Source organism: Eucyclogobius newberryi, unplaced genomic scaffold (genome assembly GCF_026437365.1).
Source record: "Eucyclogobius newberryi isolate DKJ021-1_F unplaced genomic scaffold, fEucNew1.0.hap1 SCAF_8, whole genome shotgun sequence".
Classification (NCBI taxonomy): Eukaryota; Metazoa; Chordata; class Actinopteri; order Gobiiformes; family Gobiidae; genus Eucyclogobius; species Eucyclogobius newberryi.
Genome location: NW_027316500.1, coordinates 33,717,010 through 33,742,805, shown reverse-complemented (window position 1 = coordinate 33,742,805; position 25,796 = coordinate 33,717,010). Strand labels below are relative to the sequence as shown.

General features: G+C 46.7%; 1 protein-coding gene across 1 annotated transcript in view; it reads left to right on the top strand.

The window, feature by feature from the left end:
• Positions 1-25,796, top strand: part of LOC140351120 (regulating synaptic membrane exocytosis protein 1-like) — a 138,244-nt gene that overhangs the window by 2,644 nt on the left and 109,804 nt on the right. The window contains exons 2-4 of the mRNA XM_072436821.1: positions 14,372-14,446; positions 21,467-21,668; positions 22,658-22,669. Coding sequence (XP_072292922.1) covers positions 14,372-14,446; positions 21,467-21,668; positions 22,658-22,669 — 289 coding nt within the window. The remainder of the gene's footprint in view (positions 1-14,371; positions 14,447-21,466; positions 21,669-22,657; positions 22,670-25,796) is intronic.

The following is a 25,796-nucleotide window of genomic DNA, read 5'->3' as shown; positions in this document are numbered from 1 at the left end:
GTGAGAGTCAGAGTCAGTGTGAGAGTCAGAGTGAGAGTTAGACTGAGAGTCAGAGTCAGGCTGAGAGTTAGAGTCAGAGTGAGAGTCAGAGTGACGGTGAGGGTGAGAGTCAGAGTGAGAGTCAAAGTGAGACTGAGAGTCAGAGTGAGAGTTAGAGTGAAAGTCAGAGGGAGAGTTAGACTGAGAGTCAGAGTGAGAGTCAGAGTAACGGTGAGGGTGAGAGTCAGAGACAGAGTCAGAGTGAGGGTGAGAGTCAGAGTGAGAGTTAGAGTGAAAGTCAGTGGGAGAGTTAGACTGAGAGTCAGAGTGAGAGTCAGAGTAACGGTGAGGGTGAGAGTCAGAGTGAGAGTCAGAGTGAGGGTGAGAGTCAGAGTGAGAGTAAGAGTCAGAGTAAGAGTCAGAGTGAGAGTTAGAGTCGGAGTGAGACTGAGAGTTAGAGTCAGAGTGAGGGTGAGAGTCAGAGTGAGGGTGAGAGTCAGAGTGAGAGTCAGAGTCAGGCTGAGAGTTAGAGTCAGAGTGAGAGTGAGAGTTAGACTGAGAGTCAGAGTGAGACTGAGAGTCAGAGTGAGAGCTAGAGTGAGAGTCAGAGTGAGAGTTAGACAGAGTAAGAGTGAGAGTCAGAGTGAGACTGAGAGTCAGAGTTAGAGTCAGAGTCAGGCTGAGAGTTAGAGTCTGAGTGAGACTGACAGTTAGACTGAGAGTCAGAGTGAGACTGAGAGTCAGAGTGAGAGCTAGAGTGAGAGTCAGAGTGAGAGTTAGACAGAGTAAGAGTGAGAGCTAGAGTGAGAGTCAGAGTGAGAGTTAGACAGAGTAAGAGTGAGAGTCAGAGTGAGACTGAGAGTCAGAGTTAGAGTCAGAGTCAGGCTGAGAGTTAGAGTCTGAGTGAGACTGACAGTTAGACTGAGAGTCAGAGTGAGACTGAGAGTCAGAGTGAGAGCTAGAGTGAGAGTCAGAGTGAGAGTTAGACAGAGTAAGAGTGAGAGTCAGAGTGAGAGTTAGAGTCAGAGTGAGAGTTAGACTGAGAGTCAGAGTGAGGGTGAGAGTCAGAGTCAGGCTGAGAGTCAGAGTGAGGGTGAGAGTCAGAGTCAGTGTGAGAGTCAGAGTGAGAGTTAGACTGAGAGTCAGAGTCAGGCTGAGAGTTAGAGTCAGAGTGAGAGTCAGAGTGACGGTGAGGGTGAGAGTCAGAGTGAGAGTCAAAGTGAGACTGAGAGTCAGAGTGAGAGTTAGAGTGAAAGTCAGAGGGAGAGTTAGACTGAGAGTCAGAGTGAGAGTCAGAGTAACGGTGAGGGTGAGAGTCAGAGACAGAGTCAGAGTGAGGGTGAGAGTCAGAGTGAGAGTTAGAGTGAAAGTCAGTGGGAGAGTTAGACTGAGAGTCAGAGTGAGAGTCAGAGTAACGGTGAGGGTGAGAGTCAGAGTGAGAGTCAGAGTGAGGGTGAGAGTCAGAGTGAGAGTAAGAGTCAGAGTAAGAGTCAGAGTGAGAGTTAGAGTCGGAGTGAGACTGAGAGTTAGAGTCAGAGTGAGGGTGAGAGTCAGAGTGAGAGTCAGAGTCAGGCTGAGAGTTAGAGTCAGAGTGAGAGTGAGAGTTAGACTGAGAGTCAGAGTGAGACTGAGAGTCAGAGTGAGAGCTAGAGTGAGAGTCAGAGTGAGAGTTAGACAGAGTAAGAGTGAGAGTCAGAGTGAGACTGAGAGTCAGAGTTAGAGTCAGAGTCAGGCTGAGAGTTAGAGTCTGAGTGAGACTGACAGTTAGAGTCAGAGTGAGAGTTAGAGTCAGAGTGAGAGTTAGACTGAGAGTCAGAGTGAGGGTGAGAGTCAGAGTCAGGCTGAGAGTTAGAGTCAGAGTGAGAGTCAGAGTGACGGTGAGGGTAAGAGTCAGAGTGAGAGTCAGAGCGAGGGTGAGAGTCAGAGTGAGAGTTAGAGTGAGAGTCAGAGTGAGAGTTAAAGTGAGAGTCAGAGTGAGACTGAGAGTCAGAGTGAGAGTTAGAGTGAGAGTTAGAATGAGAGTCAGAGTGAGAGTTAGACAGAGTCAGAGTGAGAGTCAGAGTGACGGTGAGAGTCAGAGTGAGGGTGAGAGTCAGAGTAAGAGTGAGAGTAAGAGTGAGAGTTAGAGTCAGAGTGAGACTGAGAGTTAGAGTCAGAGTGAGAGTGAGGGTGAGAGTCAGAGTGAGGGTGAGAGTCAGAGTGAGAGTCAGAGTGAGAGTGAGGGTGAGAGTCAGAGTGAGGGTGAGAGTCAGAGTGAGAGTGAGAGTGAGACTGAGAGTCAGAGTGAGAGTGAGAGTTAGAGTCAGAGTCAGAGTGAGACTGAGAGTTAGAGTCAGAGTGAGGGTGAGAGTCAGAGTGAGAGTCAGAGTTAGGGTCAGAGTGACAGTCAGAGTCAGGCTGAGAGTTAGAGTCAGAGTGAGAGTGAGAGTTTGAGTCAGAGTGAGACTGAGAGTTAGAGTGAGAGTTAGACTGAGAGTCAGAGAGAGACTGAGAGTCAGAGTGAGAGTTAGAGTCGGAGTGAGACTGAGAGTCAGAGTGAGAGTTAGAGTCAGAGTCAGAGTGAGACTGAGAGTTAGAGTCAGAGTGAGGGTGAGAGTCAGAGTGAGGGTGAGAGTCAGAGTTAGGGTCAGAGTTAGAGTCAGAGTGAGAGTTTGAGTCAGAGTAAGACTGAGAGTTAGAGTGAGAGTCAGAGTGAGAGTTAGACTGAGAGTCAGAGTGAGACTGAGAGTCAGAGTGAGAGCTAGAGTGAGAGTCAGAGTGAGAGTTAGACAGAGTCAGAGTGAGAGTCAGAGTGAGACTGAGAGTCAGAGTTCGAGTCAGAGTCAGGCTGAGAGTTAGAGTCTGAGTGAGACTGACAGAGTCAGAGTGAGAGTTAGAGTCAGAGTGAGAGTTAGACTGAGAGTCAGAGTGAGAGTCAGAGTGAGGGTGAGAGTCAGAGTCAGGCTGAGAGTTAGAGTCAGATTGAGAGTCAGAGTGACGGTGAGGGTGAGAGTCAGAGTGAGAGTCAGAGCGAGGGTGAGAGTCAGAGTGAGACTGAGAGTCAGAGTGAGAGTTAGAGTGAGAGTCAGAGTGAGAGTTAGAGTGAGAGTCAGAGTTAGACTGAGAGTCAGAGTGAGAGTTAGAGTGAGAGTTATAATGAGAGTCAGAGTGAGAGTTAGACAGAGTCAGAGTGAGACACAGAGTGACGGTGAGAGTCAGAGTGAGAGTCAGAGTGAGGGTGAGAGTCAGAGTGAGACTGAGTGTTAGAGTCAGAGTGAGAGTGAGGGTGAGAGTCAGAGTGAGGGTGAGAGTCAGAGTGAGAGTCAGAGTGAGAGTGAGGGTGAGAGTCAGAGTGAGGGTGAGAGTCAGAGTGAGAGTCAGAGTGAGAGTCAGAGTTAGGCTGAGAGTTAGAGTCAGGGTGAGAGTCAGAGTGAGAGTTTGAGTCAGAGTGAGGGTGAGAGTTAGACTGAGAGTCAGAGTGAGAGTTAGACTGAGAGTCAGAGTGAGAGTTAGACTGAGAGTCAGAGTGAGACTGAGAGTCAGAGTGAGAGTTAGTGTGAGAGTCAGAGTGAGAGTTAGAGTCGGAGTGAGACTGAGAGTCAGAGTGAGAGTTAGAGTCAGAGTCAGAGTGAGACTGAGAGTTAGAGTCAGAGTGAGGGTGAGAGTCAGAGTGAGGGTGAGAGTCAGAGTTAGGGTCAGAGTTAGAGTCAGAGTAAGAGTGAGAGTTTGAGTCAGAGTGAGACTGAGAGTTAGAGTGAGAGTCAGAGTGAGAGTTAGACTGAGAGTCAGAGTGAGACTGAGAGTCAGAGTGAGAGCTAGAGTGAGAGTCAGAGTGAGAGTTAGACAGAGTCAGAGTGAGAGTCAGAGTGAGACTGAGAGTCAGAGTTAGAGTCAGAGTCAGGCTGAGAGTTAGAGTCAGAGTGAGACTGACAGTTAGAGTCAGAGTGAGAGTTAGAGTCAGAGTGAGAGTTAGACTGAGAGTCAGAGTGAGAGTTAGAGTCAGAGTGAGAGTCAGAGTGACGGTGAGGGTGAGAGTCAGAGTGAGATTCAGAGCGAGGGTGAGAGTCAGAGTGAGACTGAGAGTCAGAGTGAGAGTTAGAGTGAGAGTCAGAATGTGACTGAGAGTCAGAGTGAGAGTTAGAGTCAGAGTGAGAGTTAGACAGAGTCAGAGTGAGAGTCAGAGTGACGGTGAGAGTCAGAGTGAGAGTCAGAGTGAGGGTGAGAGTCAGAGTGAGAGTGAGAGTCAGAGTGAGAGTTAGAGTGAGAGTCAGAGTGAGAGTTAGAGTCGGAGTGAGAGTGAGACTGAGAGTCAGAGTGAGAGTTAGAGTCAGAGTGAGACTGAGAGTTAGAGTCAGAGTGAGGGTGAGAGTCAGAGTGAGGGTGTGAGTCAGAGTTAGGGTCAGAGTGAGAGTCAGAGTCAGGCTGAGAGTTAGAGTCAGGGTGAGAGTCAGAGTAAGAGTGAGAGTTTGAGTCAGAGTGAGACTGAGAGTTGGAGTGAGAGTCAGAGTGAGAGTTAGACTGAGAGTCAGAGTGAGACTGAGAGTCAGAGTGAGAGCTAGAGTGAGAGTCAGAGTGAGAGTTAGACAGAGTCAGAGTGAGAGTCAGAGTGAGACTGAGAGTCAGAGTTAGAGTCAGAGTCAGGCTGAGAGTTAGAGTCAGAGTGAGACTGACAGTTAGAGTCAGAGTGAGAGTTAGACTGAGAGTCAGAGTGAGAGTCAGAGTGAGACTGTGAGTTAGAGTGAGAGTCAGAGTGAGAGTTAGACTGAGAGTCAGAGTGAGACTGAGAGTCAGAGTTAGAATGAGAGTTAGAATGAGAGTCAGAGTGAGAGTTAGACAGAGTAAGAGTGAGAGTCAGAGTTAGAGTCAGAGTCAGGCTGAGAGTTAAAGTCAGAGTGAGACTGACAGAGTCAGAGTGAGAGTTAGACTGAGAGTCAGAGTGAGAGTCAGAGTGAGGGTGAGAGTCAGAGTCAGGCTGAGAGTTAGAGTCAGAGTGAGAGTCAGAGTGACGGTGAGGGTGAGAGTCAGAGTGAGAGTTAGAGTGAGAGTCAGAGTGAGAGTTAGAGTGAGAGTCAGAGTGAGAGTTAGAGTGAGAGTCAGAGTGAGACTGAGAGTCAGAGTGAGAGTTAGAATGAGAGTTAGAATGAGAGTCAGAGTGAGAGTTAGACAGTCAGAGTGAGAGTCAGAGTGAGAGTCAGAGTGAGAGTTAGAGTGAGAGTCAGAGTGAGAGTTAGAGTCGGAGTGAGACTGAGAGTTAGAGTCAGAGTGAGAGTGAGGGTGAGAGTCAGAGTGAGGGTGAGAGTCAGAGTGAGAGTCAGAGTAAGGCTGAGAGTTAGAGTCAGGGTGAGAGTCAGAGTGAGAGTTTGAGTCAGAGTGAGACTGAGAGTTGGAGTGAGAGTCAGAGTGAGGGTGAGAGTCAGAGTCAGAGTGAGAGTCAGAGCGAGGGTGAGAGTCAGAGTGAGAGTCAGAGTTAGAGTCAGAGTGAGACTGAGAGTCACAGTGAGAGTTAGAGTGAAAGTCAGAGTGAGAGTTAGACTGAGAGTCAGAGTGAGAGTTAGACTGAGAGTCAGAGTGAGAGTTAGACTGAGAGTCAGAGTGAGAGTTAGACTGAGAGTCAGAGTGAGAGTTAGACTGAGAGTCAGAGTGAGAGTTAGACTGAGAGTCAGAGTGAGAGTTAGACTGAGAGTCAGAGTGAGACTGAGAGTCAGAGTGAGAGTTAGACTGAGAGTCAGAGTGAGAGTTAGACTGAGAGTCAGAGTGAGAGTTAGACTGAGAGTCAGAGTGAGACTGAGAGTCAGAGTGAGAGTTAGACAGAGTCAGAGTGAGAGTCAGAGTAATGGTGAGGGTGAGAGTCAGAGTGAGAGTCAGAGTCAGAGTGAGAGTAAGAGTCAGAGTCAGAGTCAGAGTGAGAGTCAGTGTGAGAGTCAGAGTAAGGGTGAGAGTCAGAGTTAGGGCCAGAGTGAGAGTCAGAGTCAGGCTGAGAGTTAGAGTCAGAGTGAGAGTGAGAGTTTGAGTCAGAGTGAGACTGAGAGTTAGAGTCAGAGTGAGAGTTAGACAGAGTCAGAGTGAGAGTTAGACTGAGAGTCAGAGTGAGAATTAGACTGAGAGTCAGAGTGAGAGTTAGACTGAGAGTCAGAGTTAGACCTAGAGTCAGAGTGAGAGTTAGACTGAGAGTCAGAGTGAGAGTTAGACAGAGTCAGAGTGAGAGTCAGAGTAACGGTGAGGGTGAGAGTTAGAGTGAGACTCAGAGTGAGAGCTAGACTGAGAGTCAGAGTGAGACTGAGAGTCAGAGTGAGAGTTAGACTGAGAGTCAGAGTGAGAGTTAGACTGAGAGTCAGAGTGAGACTGAGAGTCAGAGTGAGAGTTAGAGTGAGAGTCAGAGTGAGAGTTAGACAGAGTCAGAGTGAGAGTCAGAGTAACGGTTAGGGTGAGAGTCAGAGTGAGAGTCAGAGTGAGGGTGAGAGTCAGAGTGAGAGTAAGAGTCAGAGTAAGAGTAAGAGTCAGAGTGAGAGTTAGTGTGAGAGTCAGAGTGACAGTAAGAGTCAGAGTCAGAGTGAGAGTTAGTGTGAGAGTCAGAGTGAGAGTTAGAGTCGGAGTGAGACTGAGAGTCAGAGTGAGAGTGAGAGTTAGAGTCAGAGTCAGAGTGAGACTGAGAGTTAGAGTCAGAGTGAGGGTGAGAGTCAGAGTGAGGGTGAGAGTCAGAGTTAGGGTCAGAGTGAGATTCAGAGTCAGGCTGAGAGTTAGAGTCAGAGTGAGAGTTAGAGTGAGAGTGAGAGTTTGAGTCAGAGTGAGACTGAGAGTTAGAGTGAGAGTCAGAGTGAGAGTTAGACTGAGAGTCAGAGTGAGACTGAGAGTCAGAGTGAGAGCTAGAGTGAGAGTCAGAGTGAGACTGAGAGTCAGAGTTAGAGTCAGGCTGAGAGTTAGAGTCAGAGTGAGACTGACAGTTAGAGTCAGAGTGAGAGTTAGACTGAGAGTCAGAGTGAGAGTCAGAGTGAGGGTGAGAGTCAGAGTCAGGCTGAGAGTTAGAGTCAGAGTGAGAGTCAGAGTGAGAGTCAGAGCGAGGGTGAGAGTCAGAGTGAGACTGAGAGTCAGAGTGAGAGTTAGAGTGAGAGTCAGAGTGAGAGTTAGAGTGAGAGTCAGAGTGAGACTGAGAGTCAGAGTGAGAGTCAGAGTGAGAGTTAGACAGAGTCAGAGTGAGAGTCAGAGTGACGTTGAGAGTCAGAGTGAGGGTGAGAGTCAGAGTCAGAGTCAGAGTAAGAGTCAGAGTCAGAGTGAGAGTGAGACTGAGAGTCAGAGTGAGAGTTAGAGTCAGAGTGAGACTGAGGGTTAGAGTCAGAGTGAGACTGAGAGTTAGAGTCAGAGTGAGAGTGAGGGTGAGAGTCAGAGTGAGGGTGAGAGTCAGAGTGAGGGTGAGAGTCAGAGTGAGAGTCAGAGTGAGAGTCAGAGTCAGGCTTAGAGTTAAAGTCAGGGTGAGAGCCAGAGTGAGAGTTTGAGTCAGAGTGAGACTGAGAGTTGGAGTGAGAGTCAGAGTGAGGGTCAGAGTGAGAGTCAGAGTGAGAGTCAGAGCGAGGGTGAGAGTCAGAGTGAGAGTCAGAGTCAGAGTGAGACTGAGAGTCAGAGTGAGAGTTAGAGTGAAAGTCAGAGTGAGAGTTAGATTGAGAGTCAGAGTGAGAGTTAGACAGAGTCAGAGTGAGAGTTAGACTGAGAGTCAGAGTGAGACTGAGAGTCAGAGTGAGAGTTAGAGTGAGAGTCAGAGTGAGAGTTAGACAGAGTCAGAGTGAGAGTCAGAGTAACGGTGAGAGTCAGAGTGAGAGTAAGAGTCACAGTCAGAGTGAGACTGAGAGTCAGAGTGAGAGTTAGAGTGAGAGTCAGAGTGAGAGTTAGAGTGAGACTGACAGTTAAGTGTAAAGTGACCCCCTAGAGAAGGGTTTAAAGTGACCCCCCAGAGAAGGGTTTAAAGTGACCCTCTAGAGAAGGGGTTAAAGTGACCCTCTAGAGAAGGGTTTAAAGTGACCCCCCAGAGAAGGGTTTAAAGTGACCCCCCAGAGAAGGGTTAAAAGTGACCCCCCAGAGAAGGGTTTAAAGTGACCCTCTAGAGAAGGGTTTAAAGTGACCCTCTAGAGAAGGGTTTAAAGTGACCCCCCAGAGAAGGGTTTAAAGTGACCCCCCAGAGAAGGGTTAAAAGTGACCCTCTAGAGAAGGGGTTAAAGTGACCCTCTAGAGAACGGTTTAAAGTGACCCTCTAGAGAAGAGTTTAAAGTGACCCTCTAGAGAAGGGTTTAAAGTTACCCCCTAGAGAAGGGTTTAAAGTGACCCCCCAGAGAAGGGTTTAAAGTGACCCTCTAGAGAAGGGTTTATAGTGACCCTCTAGAGAAGGGTTTAAAGTGACCCCCCAGAGAAGGGTTTAAAGTGACCCTCTAGAGAAGGGTTTATAGTGACCCTCTAGAGAAGGGTTTAAAGTGACCCCTAGAGAAGGGTTTAAAGTGACCCCCCAGAGAAGGGTTTAAAGTTACCCTCTAGAGAAGGGTTTAAAGTGACCCCCCAGAGAAGGGTTTAAAGTGACCCTCTAGAGAAGGGTTTAAAGTGACCCTCTAGAGAAGGGTTTAAAGTGACCCCCCAGAGAAGGGTTTAAAGTTACCCTCTAGAGAAGGGTTTAAAGTGACCCCCCAGAGAAGGGTTTAAAGTGACCCTCTAGAGAAGGGTTTAAAGTGACCCCCCAGAGAAGGGTTTAAAGTGACCCTCTAGAGAAGGGTTTATAGTGACCCTCTAGAGAAGGGTTTAAAGTGACCCCCCAGAGAAGGGTTTAAAGTGACCCTCTAGAGAAGGGTTTATAGTGACCCTCTAGAGAAGGGTTTAAAGTGACCCCTAGAGAAGGGTTTAAAGTGACCCCCCAGAGAAGGGTTTAAAGTGACCCCCTAGAGAAGGGTTTAAAGTGACCCTCTAGAGAAGGGTTTAAAGTGACCCTCTAGAGAAGGGTTTAAAGTGACCCCTAGAGAAGGGTTTAAAGTGACCCCCCAGAGAAGGGTTTAAAGTGACCCTCTAGAGAAGGGTTTAAAGTGACCCTCTAGAGAAGGGTTTAAAGTGACCCTCTAGAGAAGGGTTTAAAGTGACTCCTAGAGAAGGGTTTAAAGTGACCCCCTAGAGAAGGGTTTAAAGTGACCCTCTAGAGAAGGGTTTAAAGTGACCCTCTAGAGAAGGGTTTAAAGTGACCCCTAGAGAAGGGTTTAAAGTGACCCCCCAGAGAAGGGTTTAAAGTGACCCTCTAGAGAAGGGTTTAAAGTGACCCTCTAGAGAAGGGTTTAAAGTGACCCTCTAGAGAAGGGTTTAAAGTGACCCTCTAGAGAAGGGTTTAAAGTTACCCTCTAGAGAAGGGTTTAAAGTGACCCTCTAGAGAAGGGTTTAAAGTGACCCTCTAGAGAAGGGTTTAAAGTGACCCTCTAGAGAAGGGTTTAAAGTGACCCCCCAGAGAAGGGTTTAAAGTTACCCTCTAGAGAAGGGTTTAAAGTGACCCTCTAGAGAAGGGTTTAAAGTGACCCTTTAGAGAAGGGTTTAAAGTTACCCTCTAGAGAAGGGTTTAAAGTGACCCTCTAGAGAAGGGTTTAAAGTGACCCCCCAGAGAAGGGTTTAAAGTGACCCTCTAGAGAAGGGTTTAAAGTGACCCTCTAGAGAAGGGTTTAAAGTGACCCCCCAGAGAAGGGTTTAAAGTTACCCTCTAGAGAAGGGTTTAAAGTGACCCTCTAGAGAAGGGTTTAAAGTGACCCTTTAGAGAAGGGTTTAAAGTGAACCTCTAGAGAAGGGTTTAAAGTTACCCTCTAGAGAAGGGTTTAAAGTGACCCTCTAGAGAAGGGTTTAAAGTGACCCCCCAGAGAAGGGTTTAAAGTGACCCTCTAGAGAAGGGTTTAAAGTGACCCTCTAGAGAAGGGTTTAAAGTGACCCCCCAGAGAAGGGTTTAAAGTGACCCTCTAGAGAAGGGTTTAAAGTGACCCTCTAGAGAAGGGTTTAAAGTGACCCCCCAGAGAAGGGTTTAAAGTGACCCTCTAGAGAAGGGTTTAAAGTGACCCTCTAGAGAAGGGTTTAAAGTGACCCTCTAGAGAAGGGTTTAAAGTGACCCTCTAGAGAAGGGTTTAAAGTGACCCCCCAGAGAAGGGTTTAAAGTGACCCTTTAGAGAAGGCTCAGGGGGCCAACAAAAGTGGTTCTACTCCAGAGTCGGTTTAAGACTTTATCGTGGTTAAAAACATGCAGTGAAAACATAATTAATAAAATCCGTCCTAATCTGGTCAGTGAGGCCCGTGGTGTCGGTCAGAGCTTTAATAAAACAAAGATTATACATCATTTAATTACTGTCTGACTTAAACTTAAACTAGGTGACACATTTACACAGAAAAGTGTCTCTGGTTTAGTCCTGGTTTAGTCCTGGTTTAGTCCTGGTTTAGACCTGGTTTAGACCTGGTTTAGTTCTGGTTTAGTCCTGGTTTATTCCTGGTTTAGACCTGGTTTAGTCCTGGTTTAGACCTGGTTTAAACCTGGTTTAGTCCTGGTTTAGACCTGGTTTAAACCTGGTTTAGTCCATCATCAGGGTTTATAGTGACCCCCCAGAGAAGGGTTTAAAGTGACCCCCCAGAGAAGGGTTTAAAGTGACCCTCTAGAGAAGGGTTTAAAGTGACCCCCCAGAGAAGGGTTTAAAGTGACCCCCCAGAGAAGGGTTTATAGTGACCCCCAGAGAAGGGTTTAAAGTGACCCCCCAGAGAAGGGTTTAAAGTGACCCTCTAGAGAAGGGGTTAAAGTGACCCCCCAGAGAAGGGTTTAAAGTGACCCCCCAGAGAAGGGTTTATAGTGACCCTCTAGAGAAGGGTTTATAGTGACCCCCCAGAGAAGGGTTTAAAGTGACCCCCCAGAGAAGGGTTTAAAGTGACCCCCAGAGAAGGGTTTATAGTGATCCCCTAGAGAAGGGTTTATAGTGACCCCCCAGAGAAGGGTTTATAGTGATCCCCTAGAGAAGGGTTTATAGTGATCCCCTAGAGAAGGGTTTATAGTGACCCCCCAGAGAAGGGTTTAAAGTGACCCCCAAGAGAAGGGTTTATAGTGACCCCCTAGAGAAGGGTTTATAGTGACCCCCCAGAGAAGGGTTTATAGTGATCCCCCAGAGAAGGATTTATAGTGACCCCCAAGAGAAGGGTTTATAGTGACCCCCTAGAAAAGGGTTTATAGTGATCCCCCAGAGAAGGATTTATAGTGACCCCCTAGAGAAGGGTTTATAGTGACCCCCCAGAGAAGGGTTTATAGTGACCCCCTAGAGAAGGGTTTATAGTGATCCCCTAGAGAAGGGTTTATAGTGACCCCCCAGAGAAGGGTTTAAAGTGACCCCCAAGAGAAGGGTTTATAGTGACCCCCCAGAGAAGGGTTTATAGTGATCCCCCAGAGAAGGATTTATAGTGACCCCCTAGAGAAGGGTTTATAGTGATCCCCCAGAGAAGGATTTATAGTGACCCCCAAGAGAAGGGTTTATAGTGACCCCCTAGAGAAGGGTTTATAGTGATCCCCCAGAGAAGGATTTATAGTGACCCCCTAGAGAAGGGTTTATAGTGACCCCCCAGAGAAGGGTTTATAGTGACCCCCTAGAGAAGGGTTTATAGTGATCCCCTAGAGAAGGGTTTATAGTGACCCCCCAGAGAAGGGTTTAAAGTGACCCCCAAGAGAAGGGTTTATAGTGACCCCCCAGAGAAGGGTTTATAGTGATCCCCCAGAGAAGGATTTATAGTTACCCCCAAGAGAAGGGTTTATAGTGACCCCCTAGAGAAGGGTTTATAGTGATCCCCCAGAGAAGGATTTATAGTGACCCCCTAGAGAAGGGTTTATAGTGACCCCCCAGAGAAGGGTTTATAGTGACCCCCTAGAGAAGGGTTTATAGTGATCCCCTAGAGAAGGGTTTATAGTGACCCCCCAGAGAAGGGTTGTGCAGGTCAAATGCACTTGTGAGTCTTAATCGTGTGGGTCAAATGCACTTGTGAGTCCTCGCTGGTGCACTTTGGTCCCCGCCCGTCTCGCTGCAGCTGTGGCGCTCCTCGTGACCAAACCCAGCACTCCTCAGTCTATTTTAAGCTCAGAGAAAGAAGCCGGCGCTGCATATCGATTCACAGCATCTAAAGAGGGAAACGGCCCATATACGGTCGACTTAAGACTTCCTGTAATCTATGAGAGGGGGGGGAGAGGGGGGGGGGGGGGGGGGGGGGAGTAAAAGGAGGAGACAAGAGAGAGAAAGGTGAGGATGGACAATATAGAATGAGTCAGGTTTGTGGAGATGCAAGCTCTGAACCAGGACTAAACCGCTGCTGATATTATATGTATTGTTCGGACTCTTTTAATCCGTTCCCTTTGCGTTCGTGTCTTTTTAACTCTTTAACACATTTTATTTCACAGTTTTTTTCTAAAAACACAAACAAAAGCTTTTTAAGGTGAGAAAATCTGAGGTGTTTTGAAGCCACTGAAAAATGTGTATTTCAAGTCCTCATGAAGGTTCTGCTGTTTCTGTGGTGGGAGGGCATCTGTGCTAAATGTATATCACAGTTTGATTTCAGTGGCGTTTCAGTTTGTGACAACATTTTGAAAAGTAAGAGTTTAAAATGACAGGAAGTGGAGCTGTCTCCCTCTGTGATGTCATCAGTGTGATGTCATCAGTGTGATGTCATCAGTGTGATGTCATCAGTGTGATGTCATCAGTGTGATGTCATCAGTGTGCGACACATGGTTGGACTAAATAAAGGTGTTTTATGGTCTTATTGTGTGTCAGGTCAGAACTGTTGTGAGGTTTATGTGGAGTGTGGCTCTTGTTTACAGTCTGGTTGCTATGGTAACACCTGTGACATCACCTCTGTCATGTTTGTGCTCGTGTCCAACAGGAAGTACAATTATAAACGTGACACAAACGGGTGAAATGTAAAGTCAAATCTGAACTGTATTTGTGTTCCGTGTGTTTTAGTCACGTGTGTGTTTGACCCGACACCTGTGTGTGACACGTGTGTGTTTGACCCGACACCTGTGTGTGACACGTGTGTGTTTGACCCGACACCTGTGTGTGACACGTGTGTGTTTGACCCGACACCTGTGTGTGACACGTGTGTGTTTGACCCGACACCTGTGTGTGACACGTGTGTGTTTGACCCGACACCTGTGTGTGACACGTGTGTGTTTGACCCGACACCTGTGTGTGACACGTGTGTGTTTGACCCGACACCTGTGTGTGACACGTGTGTGTTTGACCCGACACCTGTGTGTGACACGTGTGTGTTTGACCCGACACCTGTGTGTGACACGTGTGTGTTTGACCCGACACGTGGACTTTAATAATAATATGGTTTAACACAAATAAAAGTGAAGACAATTATCGTTCATTGAAAACTCTGTGAAATTGTGAGAATTTCCAAAGAAAATAAAGTTGTTTAACTGTCCTGATCAGGTCAAACACGTGTCAAATGCAGGGTCAAATGCAGGGTCAAAGACAGGGTCAAAGGCAGGGTCAAAGGCAGGGTCAAATGCAGGGTCAAAGGCAGGGTCAAAGGCAGGGTCTAAGGCAGGGTCTAACGCAGGGTCAAAGGCAGGGTCTAAGGCAGGGTCAAAGGCAGGGTCTAAGGCAGGGTCAAAGGCAGGGTCTAAGGCAGGGTCTAAGGCAGGGTCTAAGGCAGGGTCAAAGACAGGGTAAAAGGCAGGGTCAAATGCAGGGTCTAAGGCAAGGTCAAAGGCAGGGTCAAAGACAGGGTCAAAGACAGGGTCAAAGGCAGGGTCAAAGGCAGGGTCAAATGCAGGGTCTAAGGCAGGGTCAAAGGCAGGGTCAAAGGCAGGGTCAAAGACAGGGTCAAAGGCAGGGTCAAAGGCAGGGTCAAAGACAGGGTCAAAGGCAGGGTCAAAGACAGGGTCAAAGGCAGGGTCAAAGGCAGGGTCAAAGACAGGGTCAAAGGCAGGGTCAAATGCAGGGTCAAAGGCAGGGTCAAAGGCAGGGTCAAAGACAGGGTCAAAGGCAGGGTCAAAGGCAGGGTCAAAGGCAGGGTCAAAGGCAGGGTCTAAGGCAGGGTCTAAGGCAGGGTCAAAGACAGGGTAAAAGGCAGGGTCAAATGCAGGGTCTAAGGCAAGGTCAAAGGCAGGGTCAAAGACAGGGTCAAAGACAGGGTCAAAGGCAGGGTCAAATGCAGGGTCTAAGGCAGGGTCAAAGGCAGGGTCAAAGGCAGGGTCAAAGACAGGGTCAAAGGCAGGGTCAAAGGCAGGGTCAAAGGCAGGGTCAAAGGCAGGGTCAAAGACAGGGTCAAAGGCAGGGTCAAATGCAGGGTCAAAGACAGGGTCAAAGGCAGGGTCAAAGACAGGGTCAAAGGCAGAGGACGCATTTCACTTTGTTATACGTCGATCTAAAAAGTGTTTGTGTTTCAGGGAAGAGAAGCCGATCCAGGCTCGGACCGTGAACCTGGTGGGACAGAAGAAACCTCCACAGCAAAACGACGTCAGGTTAGTCCTGGTTTAGACCTGGTTTAGTCCTGGTTTAGTCCTGGTTTAGTCCTGGTTTAGTCCTGGTTTAGTCCTGGTTTAGTCCTGGTTTAGTCCTGGTTTAGTCCTGGTTTAGACCTGGTTTAGTCCTGGTTTAGTCCTGATTTAGTCCTGGTTGTAGAACCGGTCCACAAACACACAGGCCTGTTGCTCCTGGATGATGTTTCCCCTCCAGACGCCGCGCTGTGATAGGTCGCAGCAGGTGCCATGGCGACGGCTCAGCATCAAGACTCACTTCCTGTTCAGGCCGAGGGGAATTCAGTCTGAGACGGACACAAACAGGTCGTTATTAGTGACAAGACGCTGCACGAGAAACGGAAATGTGACACTTTTTCGTCACGTTTTCTACAGAAATTAGTCTTTTCTGTGTCAAAACGGCTCAAACGTCTCATATTTGGGAGGTTTAAATGTGACAAATGGACAGAGCAGTTTAAACGTCTTCATTTTGTCCACAATTTAGACACAAACATTTACAGAGGAGTTTGAGGGTTAGTGAAACTGGCCTCATTTATCAGACTTCAGAGTGTGGGAGGAGCTTTGTCGCTGTGGGAGGAGCATGTCTCTGTGGGAGGAGCTTTGTCTCTGTGGGAGGAGCGTGTCTCTGTGGGAGGAGCATGTCTCTGTGGGAGGAGCATGTCTCTGTGGGAGGAGCATGTCTCTGTGGGAGGAGCATGTCTCTGTGGGAGGAGCATGTCTCTGTGGGAGGAGCTATGTCTCTGTGGGAGGAGCATGTCTCTGTGGGAGGAGCTATGTCCCAGTCACACTTGTGGATCAAGAGGGCTCAATGGGAGGAGAAAACATCTCCAGGAGCTGATTGGACAGTTTGATTGATTGACACGCAACTGAAACGTTCTTTAGATTGAAAGTGTCTGCTCGGTGGTTCTGTCTTGTGATTGGCTGCTTCTCGGTGGTTCTGTCTTGTGATTGGCTGCTCGGTGGTTCTGTCTTGTAATTGGCTGCTTCTCGGTGATTCTGTCTTGTGATTGGCTGCTCGGTGGTTCTGTCTTGTGATTGGCTGCTCGGTGGCTCTGTCTTGTGATTGGCTGCTCGGTGGTTCTGTCTTGTGATTGGCTGCTCGGTGGTTCTGTCTTGTGATTGGCTGCTCGGTGGTTCTGTCTTGTGATTGGCTGCTTCTCGGTGGTTCTGTCTTGTGATTGGCTGCTCGGTGGTTCTGTCTTGTGATTGGCTGCTCGGTGGCTCTGTCTTGTGATTGGCTGCTCGGTGGTTCTGTCTTGTGATTGGCTGCTCGGTGGTTCTGTCTTGTGATTGGCTGCTCGGTGGTTCTGTCTTGTGATTGGCTGCTCGGTGGTTCTGTCTTGTGATTGGCTGCTCGGTGGTTCTGTCTTGTGATTGGCTGCTTCTCGGTCGTCGTGGTGTTTTTTGTCTGATTTGGTGCCGAGTGTTTTGGCAAACGTCTGACTCACGAGGCCTGAGTCACACACGGAACTCTGTATTTATAAAGATATTTTTAGAGTTTGTTCCGGGCCAATGATCGTGTAACGCTCGTCTTTGTTTACTCTGTGTTTTCTAAATGCACGGTGCTAAATCGGGCTAAAAACAGTAGCTGTTGGTGATGTTGAGCCGAGTCGGTCTGTGTGAGTCGGGCTTAAAAAACACGGAGGAGCACTTCTGGATTGCCACCTGATGATGTCACATGGTGGAACAGTGTGTTTTGTATTCATAATCGTAGTAGTAGTAGTAGTAGTAGTAGTAGTAGTAGTAGTAGTAGTAGTAGTAGTAGTAGTAGTCACAGTAATAGAAGTCATAGTAAGATAAGATAAGATATTCCTTTATTGTCCCACATGGGGAAATTTCATTGGTGCAACGCAGGTAGATACAGAGGTAGATACAGAAGAACAGATCACTTATAGGAAGTCTGAAAAACACTTTCAGTAGAAGATCTCCTATAAATAAATTAGTAGTAGTAGTAGTTGTAGTAGTAGTAGTAGTCATAGTAGTAGTAGACATAGTAGTATTAGTCGTAGTAGTGGTGAACAGCTGTTGCTAACGTGCTTTGCTAGCTTTGTGTCGCTAAGGCTGGACATGTAAGTTAGCATGAGTGGAAACGCGGCGCTTTAGCACGTGATCCCACTGTTTGCTTTTACTGGCGGCTTAACGTCATTCTGAAGGACGCTTTTCTTTGAAGCTTTTGCCGCGGACCTCGTTAGTGGCTAATTACCGCAGTTTTAATGCAAATGCGGTAAACACTTGGCTAACGTATGCAGAAGTCGGAGAGCGCTCCTTTGTCGTTCATTCCGTGCGTATTTACGTGAAATCCACTGATGTTTGGATGAAGACGATTGCGACGACCTCCAAGAGAAAACGTGTAAATGTCGAGTTTATAATGAGCCACTGAAGGAGGACGATTCTGCTGGAGACAAACACCAGCAAACTGCCGATTTCTGTCCGGACGGACTTTTACTGCTAACTGCTTCTAGAAGTAGTAGTAGTAGTATTAGTAGTACTGCCAAGCAGTTGTAGTAGTTGTAGTTGCTGTTGTTATAGAAAAGAACAAGGTGAAACGTGTGCGCGGTTTAGTCCTTCTTTAGCCCTGGTTTAGTCCTGGTTTAGTCCTGGTTTAGTCCTGGTTTAGCTCTGGTTTAGACCTGGTTTAGTCCTTCTTTAGCCCTGGTTTAGTCCTGGTTTAGTCCTGGTTTAGTCCTGGTTTAGCTCTGGTTTAGACCTGGTTTAGTCCTTCTTTAGCCCTGGTTTAGTTCTGGTTTAGACCTGGTTTAGTCCTGGTTTAGCCCTGGTTTAGTCCTGGTTTAGACCTGGTTTAGTCCTTCTTTAGACCTGGTTTAGTCCTTGTTTAGTCCTTCTTCAGTCCTGGTTTAGTCCTGGTTTAGTCCTTCTTTAGACCTGGTTTAGTCCTGGTTTAGTCCTTCTTTAGTCCTGGTTTGGACCTGGTTTAGCCCTGGTTTAGTCCTGGTTTAGCCCTGGTTTAGTCCTGGTTTAGACCTGGTTTAGACCTGGTTTAGTCCTTCTTTAGACCTGGTTTAGTCCTGGTTTAGATCTGTTTTAGCCCTGGTTTAGTCCTGGTTTAGACCTGGTTTAGTCCTGGTTTAGACCTGGTTTAGACCTGGTTTAGTCCTTCTTTAGACCTGGTTTAGTCCTGGTTTAGATCTGTTTTTTGACCTGGTTTAGTCCTGGTTTAGACCTGGTTTAGTCCTGGTTTAGACCTGGTTTAGACCTGGTTTAGTCCTTCTTTAGACCTGGTTTAGACCTGGTTTAGTCCTGGTTTAGATCTGTTTTTTGACCTGGTTTAGTCCTGGTTTAGTCCTGGTTTAATCCTGGTTTAGTCCTGGTTTAGTCCTGGTTTAGTCCTGGTTTAGTCCTGGTTTAATCCTGGTTTAGTCCTGGTTTAGTCCTGGTTTAGTCCTGGTTTAGACCTGGTTTAGTCCTGGTTTAGACCTGGTTTAGACCTGGTTTAGTCCTTCTTTAGACCTGGTTTAGTCCTGGTTTAGATCTGTTTTTTGACCTGGTTTAGTCCTGGTTTAGTCCTGGTTTAATCCTGGTTTAGTCCTGGTTTAGTCCTGGTTTAGTCCTGGTTTAGTCCTGGTTTAGTCCTGGTTTAGTCCTGGTTTAGTCCTGGTTTAGTCCTTCAGAATGATCCGAATGCTCTTATTAAAAGTGCATAAGCCGCAGGAGGCATTCGAGGGCCCTGGGTTGCTCTCGCACTGAGCGCGCCGGCCCGTGGAAGCTAGCATGCCGCGCGCTAACAGCGGGCGACCCCTCCGTGACCTTTGCAGCAGGAAGACGTTCGTGATGCTAAATAACAGGCGCTAAAGCTAAGAGGTGTTTAGTTGGGGCAGAACCACGGGCAGAACTGACTCACGGAACATCCAGGACTACAATCCTGTCACGGACGCTGGGATTTGTAGTTTTTGTGGGATTTTCTCGTCGATCTTGAAGTATTGCGTTTTTATTTGAACTTTTCTGGAAGCATTTTTTAGGTTTAAGACTAAAGACTTCAAGATTCACCTTTGACTCTCCTCGGAGGACGATTTTATTTCTTCATTTTCTCATTGATTCGTTTTCTCTTTCCGGATTCATAGACTCATTATTTGGTTTTGAACGTTGAATATTTTCCATCTGAACTTCTGGGATTTCTTTTTTAGATGTGTTTTGTTTCCTCACAATTATTTTACTTTTCTGGATTTATGATTTTTTCCTTGCGACTCTGGGATTTGTAGTTTTTATTCCACATTTCCCACTGATGCGTTTTTGAATCCACACTTTTCAGATGGACTTCTGGGAGTTGTAGTTTTGTTGCTTCTTCCGATTTTACCACGTTTTCTGACCAAAGCATCATTTTAAGGGACGTTTTTTGGACTGGGCGTGGCACTTGTGGACGTGGCACTTCTGGACGTGACACTTCTGGACGTGACACTTCTGGGCGTGGCACCTCTGGGCGTGGCACATCTGGACGTGGCACCTCTGGGCGTGGCACCTCTGGGCGTGGCACCTCTGGGCGTGGCACATCTGGACGTGGCACCTCTGGGCGTGGCACCTCTGGGCGTGGCACATCTGGACGTGGCACCTCTGGGCGTGGCACCTCTGGGCGTGGCACCTCTGGGCGTGGCACATCTGGACGTGGCACCTCTGGGCGTGGCACCTCTGGGCGTGGCACTTCTGGACGTGGCACCTCTGGGCGTGGCACATCTGGGCGTGGCACATCTGGACGTGGCACCTCTGGGCGTGGCACCTCTGGGCGTGGCACTTCTGGGCGTGGCACTTCTGGACACGAGTATCTGGAGTTTGTAGTCTTTTCATGGCCGAAGCGTTGGAGGAGGTCGATTCTGCTTCAGCGTCTGATCTGTGAGTGTGGGCGGGAACTAAAGGGGCAAAAGGGGAGGAGCCAACAGCCACACTGTTGCTTTAATCGTTTAGATCTATTTGATGTAACGTCAGTGAAGAACATCCCGGGATTATTCAGTGATTTCCCTTTTCTTGTCGGCCGTGTGACAAGAAGCTTTGAATCATTCGACTGCGACTTTCTGACTGGAGAAAATATCATATTGACATATCTGAAGTTATATCTAAGTTATATCTAAGTTATATCTAAGTTATATCTAAGTTATATCTAAGTTATATAGTTATATCTAAGTTATATCTAAGTTATATCTAAGTTATATCTAAGTTATATCTAAGTTATATAGTTATATCTAAGTTATATCTAAGTTATGTCTAAGTTATATCTAAGTTATATCTAAGTTATATCTAAGTTATATCTAAGTTATATCTAAGTTATATCTAAGTTATATAGTTATATCTAAGTTATGCTCATTATAGTATCGAGTTATTCATCAAGAGTCAGTTTATTGTCGTCACAGAAAAGAGCGTTTGTTCAGAGCATCAAACAAGTATCGAGCTGTCGAGGCTCGAATAAGTCTATGACTGATTATGAATACGAATATAATAAATAAGATGTAGGAAATGTTGTGTCCTTCGGCAAGACACTTCAGTCACACGCTTTAAAGCGCTGTAGAAATACACTCATAACTAATAATAATGAATTGTTAATTGATAATAAAGTGCCGCTGTCACGGCGCTGCAGCCACGCCGCCGCAACACACCCGACAACACAAGAGGAGGGGGCGCTAACGCTAACGCTAATGCTAACGCTAACACGCCTCAATTTTCCTTTTATTAAACTTACTGCTGAATCCGTGACGCTATCGCGTCTTCTCCCCTTTGCTTTGCGCCGCACAGAAACCGTGACTCTTAGAATAAAATGTGGATAACTTTTGTAGGTCGACCCCTGAAGATGAGTCTGACCAAAACTCAAGTTTATAGGACTGACGCTCTTGGAGGAGTTTGTAAAAGTATAAGATAAGATAAGATAAGATAAGATAATCCTTTATTGTCCACACATGGGGAAATTTCATTGATACAACGCAGTAGATACAGAGGAAAAGGACAGATCACAGAATATAGGAAGTTTAAAAAACACTCTCAATAGAAGAACTCTTATAAACAAAAACTCCTATAGACAAAACCTCCCATTTCCCAACATAAAGCGTAAACATCAGAGATCTGGCGATTTCCCCATTGGCTACGCCATAACAAATATGACATGGGTCTCGTTGACTTTTTTGATCGGGATGCCAAAATGGCTATATCTATTTTTTTTCCAAATTTCTTAAAATTTCAAAAAACTGAATTTTTTACTCTCCATATTAAATTTAATTTCAGTCTGTAGGGGGCGCTGTCGCGCCAAATTAAATTGTTTCATCTCAAGTAGGTTTAGGGCACAGGGTTTAAGAACTGATTCAAATTTGACGTTGTTCGAAGCTACAGTTTACGGCGTCGCCGCACAGAGACCGTGACAGAGATCAAAGTAATGTGGAAACATTTTGATGTCCCACTCCTCAGCACCATTTTCACCAAATTTCAGCTTTTTCTGGGCAAAGCCCTGAGAGGAGTTCTGAAACGTGTGACACATGAAAAATCTCCAGAGTAATGCTTAGGACATTTTGATCCAATATGGCCGACATTTGGTTGGGCGGACGACGCTGCCGTAATAATATGTTTTACTTCTCTTGTCGCCATCTTCCTCTGCGCCAAATTCCATGAATCTACAGTCGGATTTTTTTGGGTCATTTCCTATCTCTCAATGCATTTTCGGTACATTTGGGGGCGCTGACGCGCACATTTTGTTAGTTTTAGAAAAAAGAGAGCCAGAATGTAGAGGCACGATTTTTAGAGGTGTGAACATTTCTGTGACTTTTCGTCAATGTCACTGGGTGAAAAATAGGAGGGTTTGTCCTGAGAAGAAGAAGAAGAATATACATATATATATATATATATATATATATATAGCTCCATCTCTTGCATGTAATATATATATATATATATATATATATATATATATACACACATCTGACTGTAGATTCATGAAATTTGGCGCAGAGGTAGATGGCGACAAGAGAAGTAAAACATATTTTTACGAGGGTTAAATCTGGTCTGGTTTCTCTCCAGAGGGATCCAGCAGCAGTTGTCCAGTTACCGGGAGAGCGTGATCCGCCAGGCCTCGGTCAGCTCGGGTCACAGAGACGACGCTCCGACCTGTGGAATCTGCCACAAGACCAAGTTTGCCAACGGCTGTGGAAACCTCTGCTCCTACTGCCACACCAAGTTCTGTGCCCGCTGTGGAGGACGAGTGTCGCTGCGCTCCAACACGGTACGTTTAGACCTGGTTTAGACCTGGTTTAGACCTGGTTTAGACCTGGTTTAGACCTGGTTTAGACCTGGTTTAGACCTGGTTTGGACCTGGTTTAGTCCTGGTTTAGACCTGGTTTAGCCCTGGTTTAGACCTGGTTTAGCCCTGGTTTAGACCTGGTTTAGCCCTGGTTTAGCCCTGGTTTAGACCTGGTTTAGCCCTGGTTTTGCCCTGGTTTAGACCCAGTTTAGACCTGGTTTAGACCCAGTTTAGACCTGGTTTGGACCCGGTTTAGACCTGGTTTGGACCCGGTTCATGTCATATTGATGTGTTCTTCAGGTAAAGGTTAATTGGGGTTCAGAGCTGAGTGCAGACGGGGGTCGGGTCTAAAGTGTGGCTCGTGGGCCTCGGGGGGTCCAGAGGAGACCTATACGTGACAGCGGGGGGCGCTCTCTTTCTCTCTCCCCCTTGTCTTCATCTCGCTCTTTATTTATTAATATAATACACGCACTACATTTAAAACTTAAATATAACACTTTCCTTTCTTGAATGTTTTACTTTTACTAAAGTTTCATCTTCAATTTTGTCCAAACTGTATTTGTTTAGCTCCATCCGGTCTACTCTTTATTTTTATAATTTTCATTTTAATTTAATTAAATTTTGTTTAATTGAATTTAATTACATTTTATTTTATTTTTATTTTATTTTATTATTTTATTGTCTTTGTCTGAACATTTGAACTGTGATTTTATGAATTAATATTAAATGTAAAAAAGGAAATATACATATATATAATAAATACAATAATATTCACAGTTTGGACTAAATCCGTTTTAGTATTTCTGAAGCCACAAAATATAATTTACTCCTAAACAGTACTTTCAAATACTTTTACTTGTGTTGGAGAAATACTTGACCCACTTCATCTGTACGTTTAACAATGATGGAGTTATAAATGGTATAAATGGTTTTCATTGTTCTTTGTGTCTTTTTCACGCCTCAAACTGCAGGAGGACAAAGTGGTGAGTTCTGTACGTTTAACTTTCACGCTTTCTCTTTGTCTTTATGACGCTATTATGTTATGACCGCGTTTAAACCTCGTGATCCTTTTGTTTGACGCAGTTTGATTTGAAACGTGTGATGCAGATGAAATAAGGCTTTAGTCATAAATGTTTTGAATGTTTTCCTGAACATGGCGAGGGCAAACACTGGCTCATGCTAACATGGCGAGGGCAAACACTGGCTCATGCTAACATGGCGAGGGCAAACACTGGCTCATGCTAACATGGCGAGGGCAAACACTGGCTCATGCTAACATGGCGAGGGCAAACACTGGCTCATGCTAACATGGCGAGGGCAAACACTGGCTCATGCTAACATGGCGAGGGCAAACACTGGCTCATGCTAACATGGCGAGGGCAAACACTGGCTCATGCTAACATGGCGAGGGCAAACACTGGCTCATGCTAACATGGCGAGGGCAAACACTGGCTCATGCTAACATGGCGAGGGCAAACACTGGCTCATGCTAACATGGCGAGGGCAAACACTGGCTCATGCTAACATGGCGAGGGCAAACACTGGCTCATGCTAACATGGCGAGGGCAAACACTGGCTCATGCTAACATGGCGAGGGCAAACACTGGCTCATGCTGCCACGTCTCATGTGTTTTTATGTCACGTTCACGTCGTCCTCAAATATCAAAATATCACAAATGTTTGTCCTTGTTTTGCCGACACGTTAGAGTTCTTTTGTGGTTATTTGTCTTAATTTTTCATTTTGAATGTTTGTTTGTTTATAGTACCAGGATTTCTTCCTCTTATTTTTTATTAGGCTGGAGAGCCGCATCGCGGTCAAATTGCCGCGCAGTTTCAGGGCATTTCCCTTATAGCCCGTTATAGCCTCATGGCTAACCCTAACCCTAACCCTAACCTTAACCCTAACCCTAACCAGGACTAAACCAGGACTAAACCAGAACTACACCAGGTCCTGGTTTGGACCCGGTTTAGTCCTGGTTAAGTCCTGGTTTAGTCCTGGTTCTGTCCTGGTTCTGTCCTGGTTTAGTAATGTTTAGTCCTGGTTTAGTAATGTTTAGTCCTGGTTCAGTCCCGGTTTAGTCCTGGTTAGTCCTGGTTCAGTCCTGGTTCTGGCCTGGTTTAGACCTGGTTTAGTCCTGGTTTAGTCCTGGTTTAGTCCTGGTTTAGACCTGGTTTAGTCCTGGTTTAGTCCTGGTTTAGTCCTGGTTTAGTCCTGGTTAGAGCATGTACAGTAGATGAGGTAACCCTCTCTTCAGGAATGCTCGTGCTGTGACTCTGGGCGCGTCACAGCCGGGTGGAGACGCAGATGCACCAAACGAGCTAAACGAGCGCTCCTCCAGCTGCTGTGGCCTAGATTCATCTGAGAAGCTCCACTGGGGCTGCTGCGGTCACATGACTGAGGCCGCACTGTTTACTCCAGCTTCAGACCTAGTTTAGTCCTGGTTTAGTCCTGGTTTAGTCCTGGTTTAGACCTGTTTAGTCCTGGTTTAGTCCTGGTTTAGTCCTGGTTTAGTCCTGGTTTAGACCTGGTTTAGTCCTGGTTCAATCCTGGTTTAGTCCTGGTTTAGTCCTGTTTAGTCCTGGTTTAGTCCTGGTTTAGACCTGGTTTAGTCCTGGTTCAATCCTGGTTTAGTCCTGGTTTAGTCCTGTTTAGTCCTGTTTAGTCCTGGTTTAGTCCTGGTTTAGTCCTGGTTTAGTCCTGGTTCAGTCCTGGTTTAGTCCTGGTTTAGTCCTGGTTTAGTCCTGGTTTAGACCTGGTTTAGTCCTGGTTTAGTCCTGGTTTAGTCCTGGTTTAGTTCCGAGGAGCCGTTTGTGGATCTTCTGTTTGGATAAATTTAGAAGCGTTGGTGTGAAATCTCTGGAGCTTTTGTGGCTTTAATCAAAGAAAATCTCGAGAAACAAAAAAGAAAAGACGAAGGAGTGAGAGAGTGAGAAGAGACTAAGACGAGGAGTGAGAGAGTGAGGAGAGACTAAGACGAGGAGTGAGAGAGTGAGGAGAGACTAAGACGAGGAGTGAGAGTGAGGAGAGACTAAGACGAGGAGTGAGAGAGTGAGGAGAGACTAAGACGAGGAGTGAGAGAGTGAGGAGAGACAAAGACGAGGAGTGAGAGAGTGAGGAGAGACAAAGACGAGGAGTGAGAGAGTGAGGAGAGACTAAGACGAGGAGTGAGAGTGAGGAGAGACTAAGACGAGGAGTGAGAGAGTGAGGAGAGACTAAGACGAGGAGTGAGAGAGTGAGGAGAGACTAAGACGAGGAGTGAGAGAGTGAGGAGAGACTAAGACGAGGAGTGAGAGAGTGAGAAGAGACTAAGACGAGGAGTGAGAGAGTGAGGAGAGACTAAGACGAGGAGTGAGAGAGTGAGGAGGAACTAAGACGAGGAGTGAGAGAGTGAGAAGAGACTAAGACGAGGAGTGAGAGAGTGAGAAGAGACTAAGACGAGGAGTGAGAGAGTGAGGAGAGACTAAGGCGAGGAGTGAGAGAGTGAGGAGGGACTAAGACGAGGAGTGAGAGAGTAAGAGAGTGAGGAGAGACTAAGACGAGGAGTGAGAGAGTGAGGAGAGACTAAGACGAGGAGTGAGAGAGTGAGGAGAGACTAAGACGAGGAGTGAGAGAGTAAGAGAGTGAGGAGAGACTAAGACGAAGAGTGAGAGAGTGAGAAGAGACTAAGACGAGGAGTGAGAGAGGAAGAGAGTGAGGAGAGACTAAGACGAGGAGTGAGAGAGTGAGGAGAGCCTAAGACGAGGAGTGAGAGAGTGAGAAGAGACTAAGACGAGGAGTGAGAGAGTGAGGAGAGACTAAGACGAGGAGTGAGAGAGTGAGGAGAGACTAAGACGAGGAGTGAGAGAGTGAGAAGAGACTAAGACGAGGAGTGAGAGAGTGAGGAGAGACTAAGACGAGGAGTGAGAGAGTGAGAAGAGACTAAGACGAGGAGTGAGAGAGTGAGAAGAGACTAAGACGAGGAGTGAGAGAGTGAGGAGAGACTAAGGCGAGGAGTGAGAGAGTGAGAAGAGACTAAGACGAAGAGTGAGAGAGTAAAAGAGTGAGGAGAGACTAAGACGAGGAGTGAGAGAGTGAGAAGAGACTAAGACGAGGAGTGAGAGAGTGAGGAG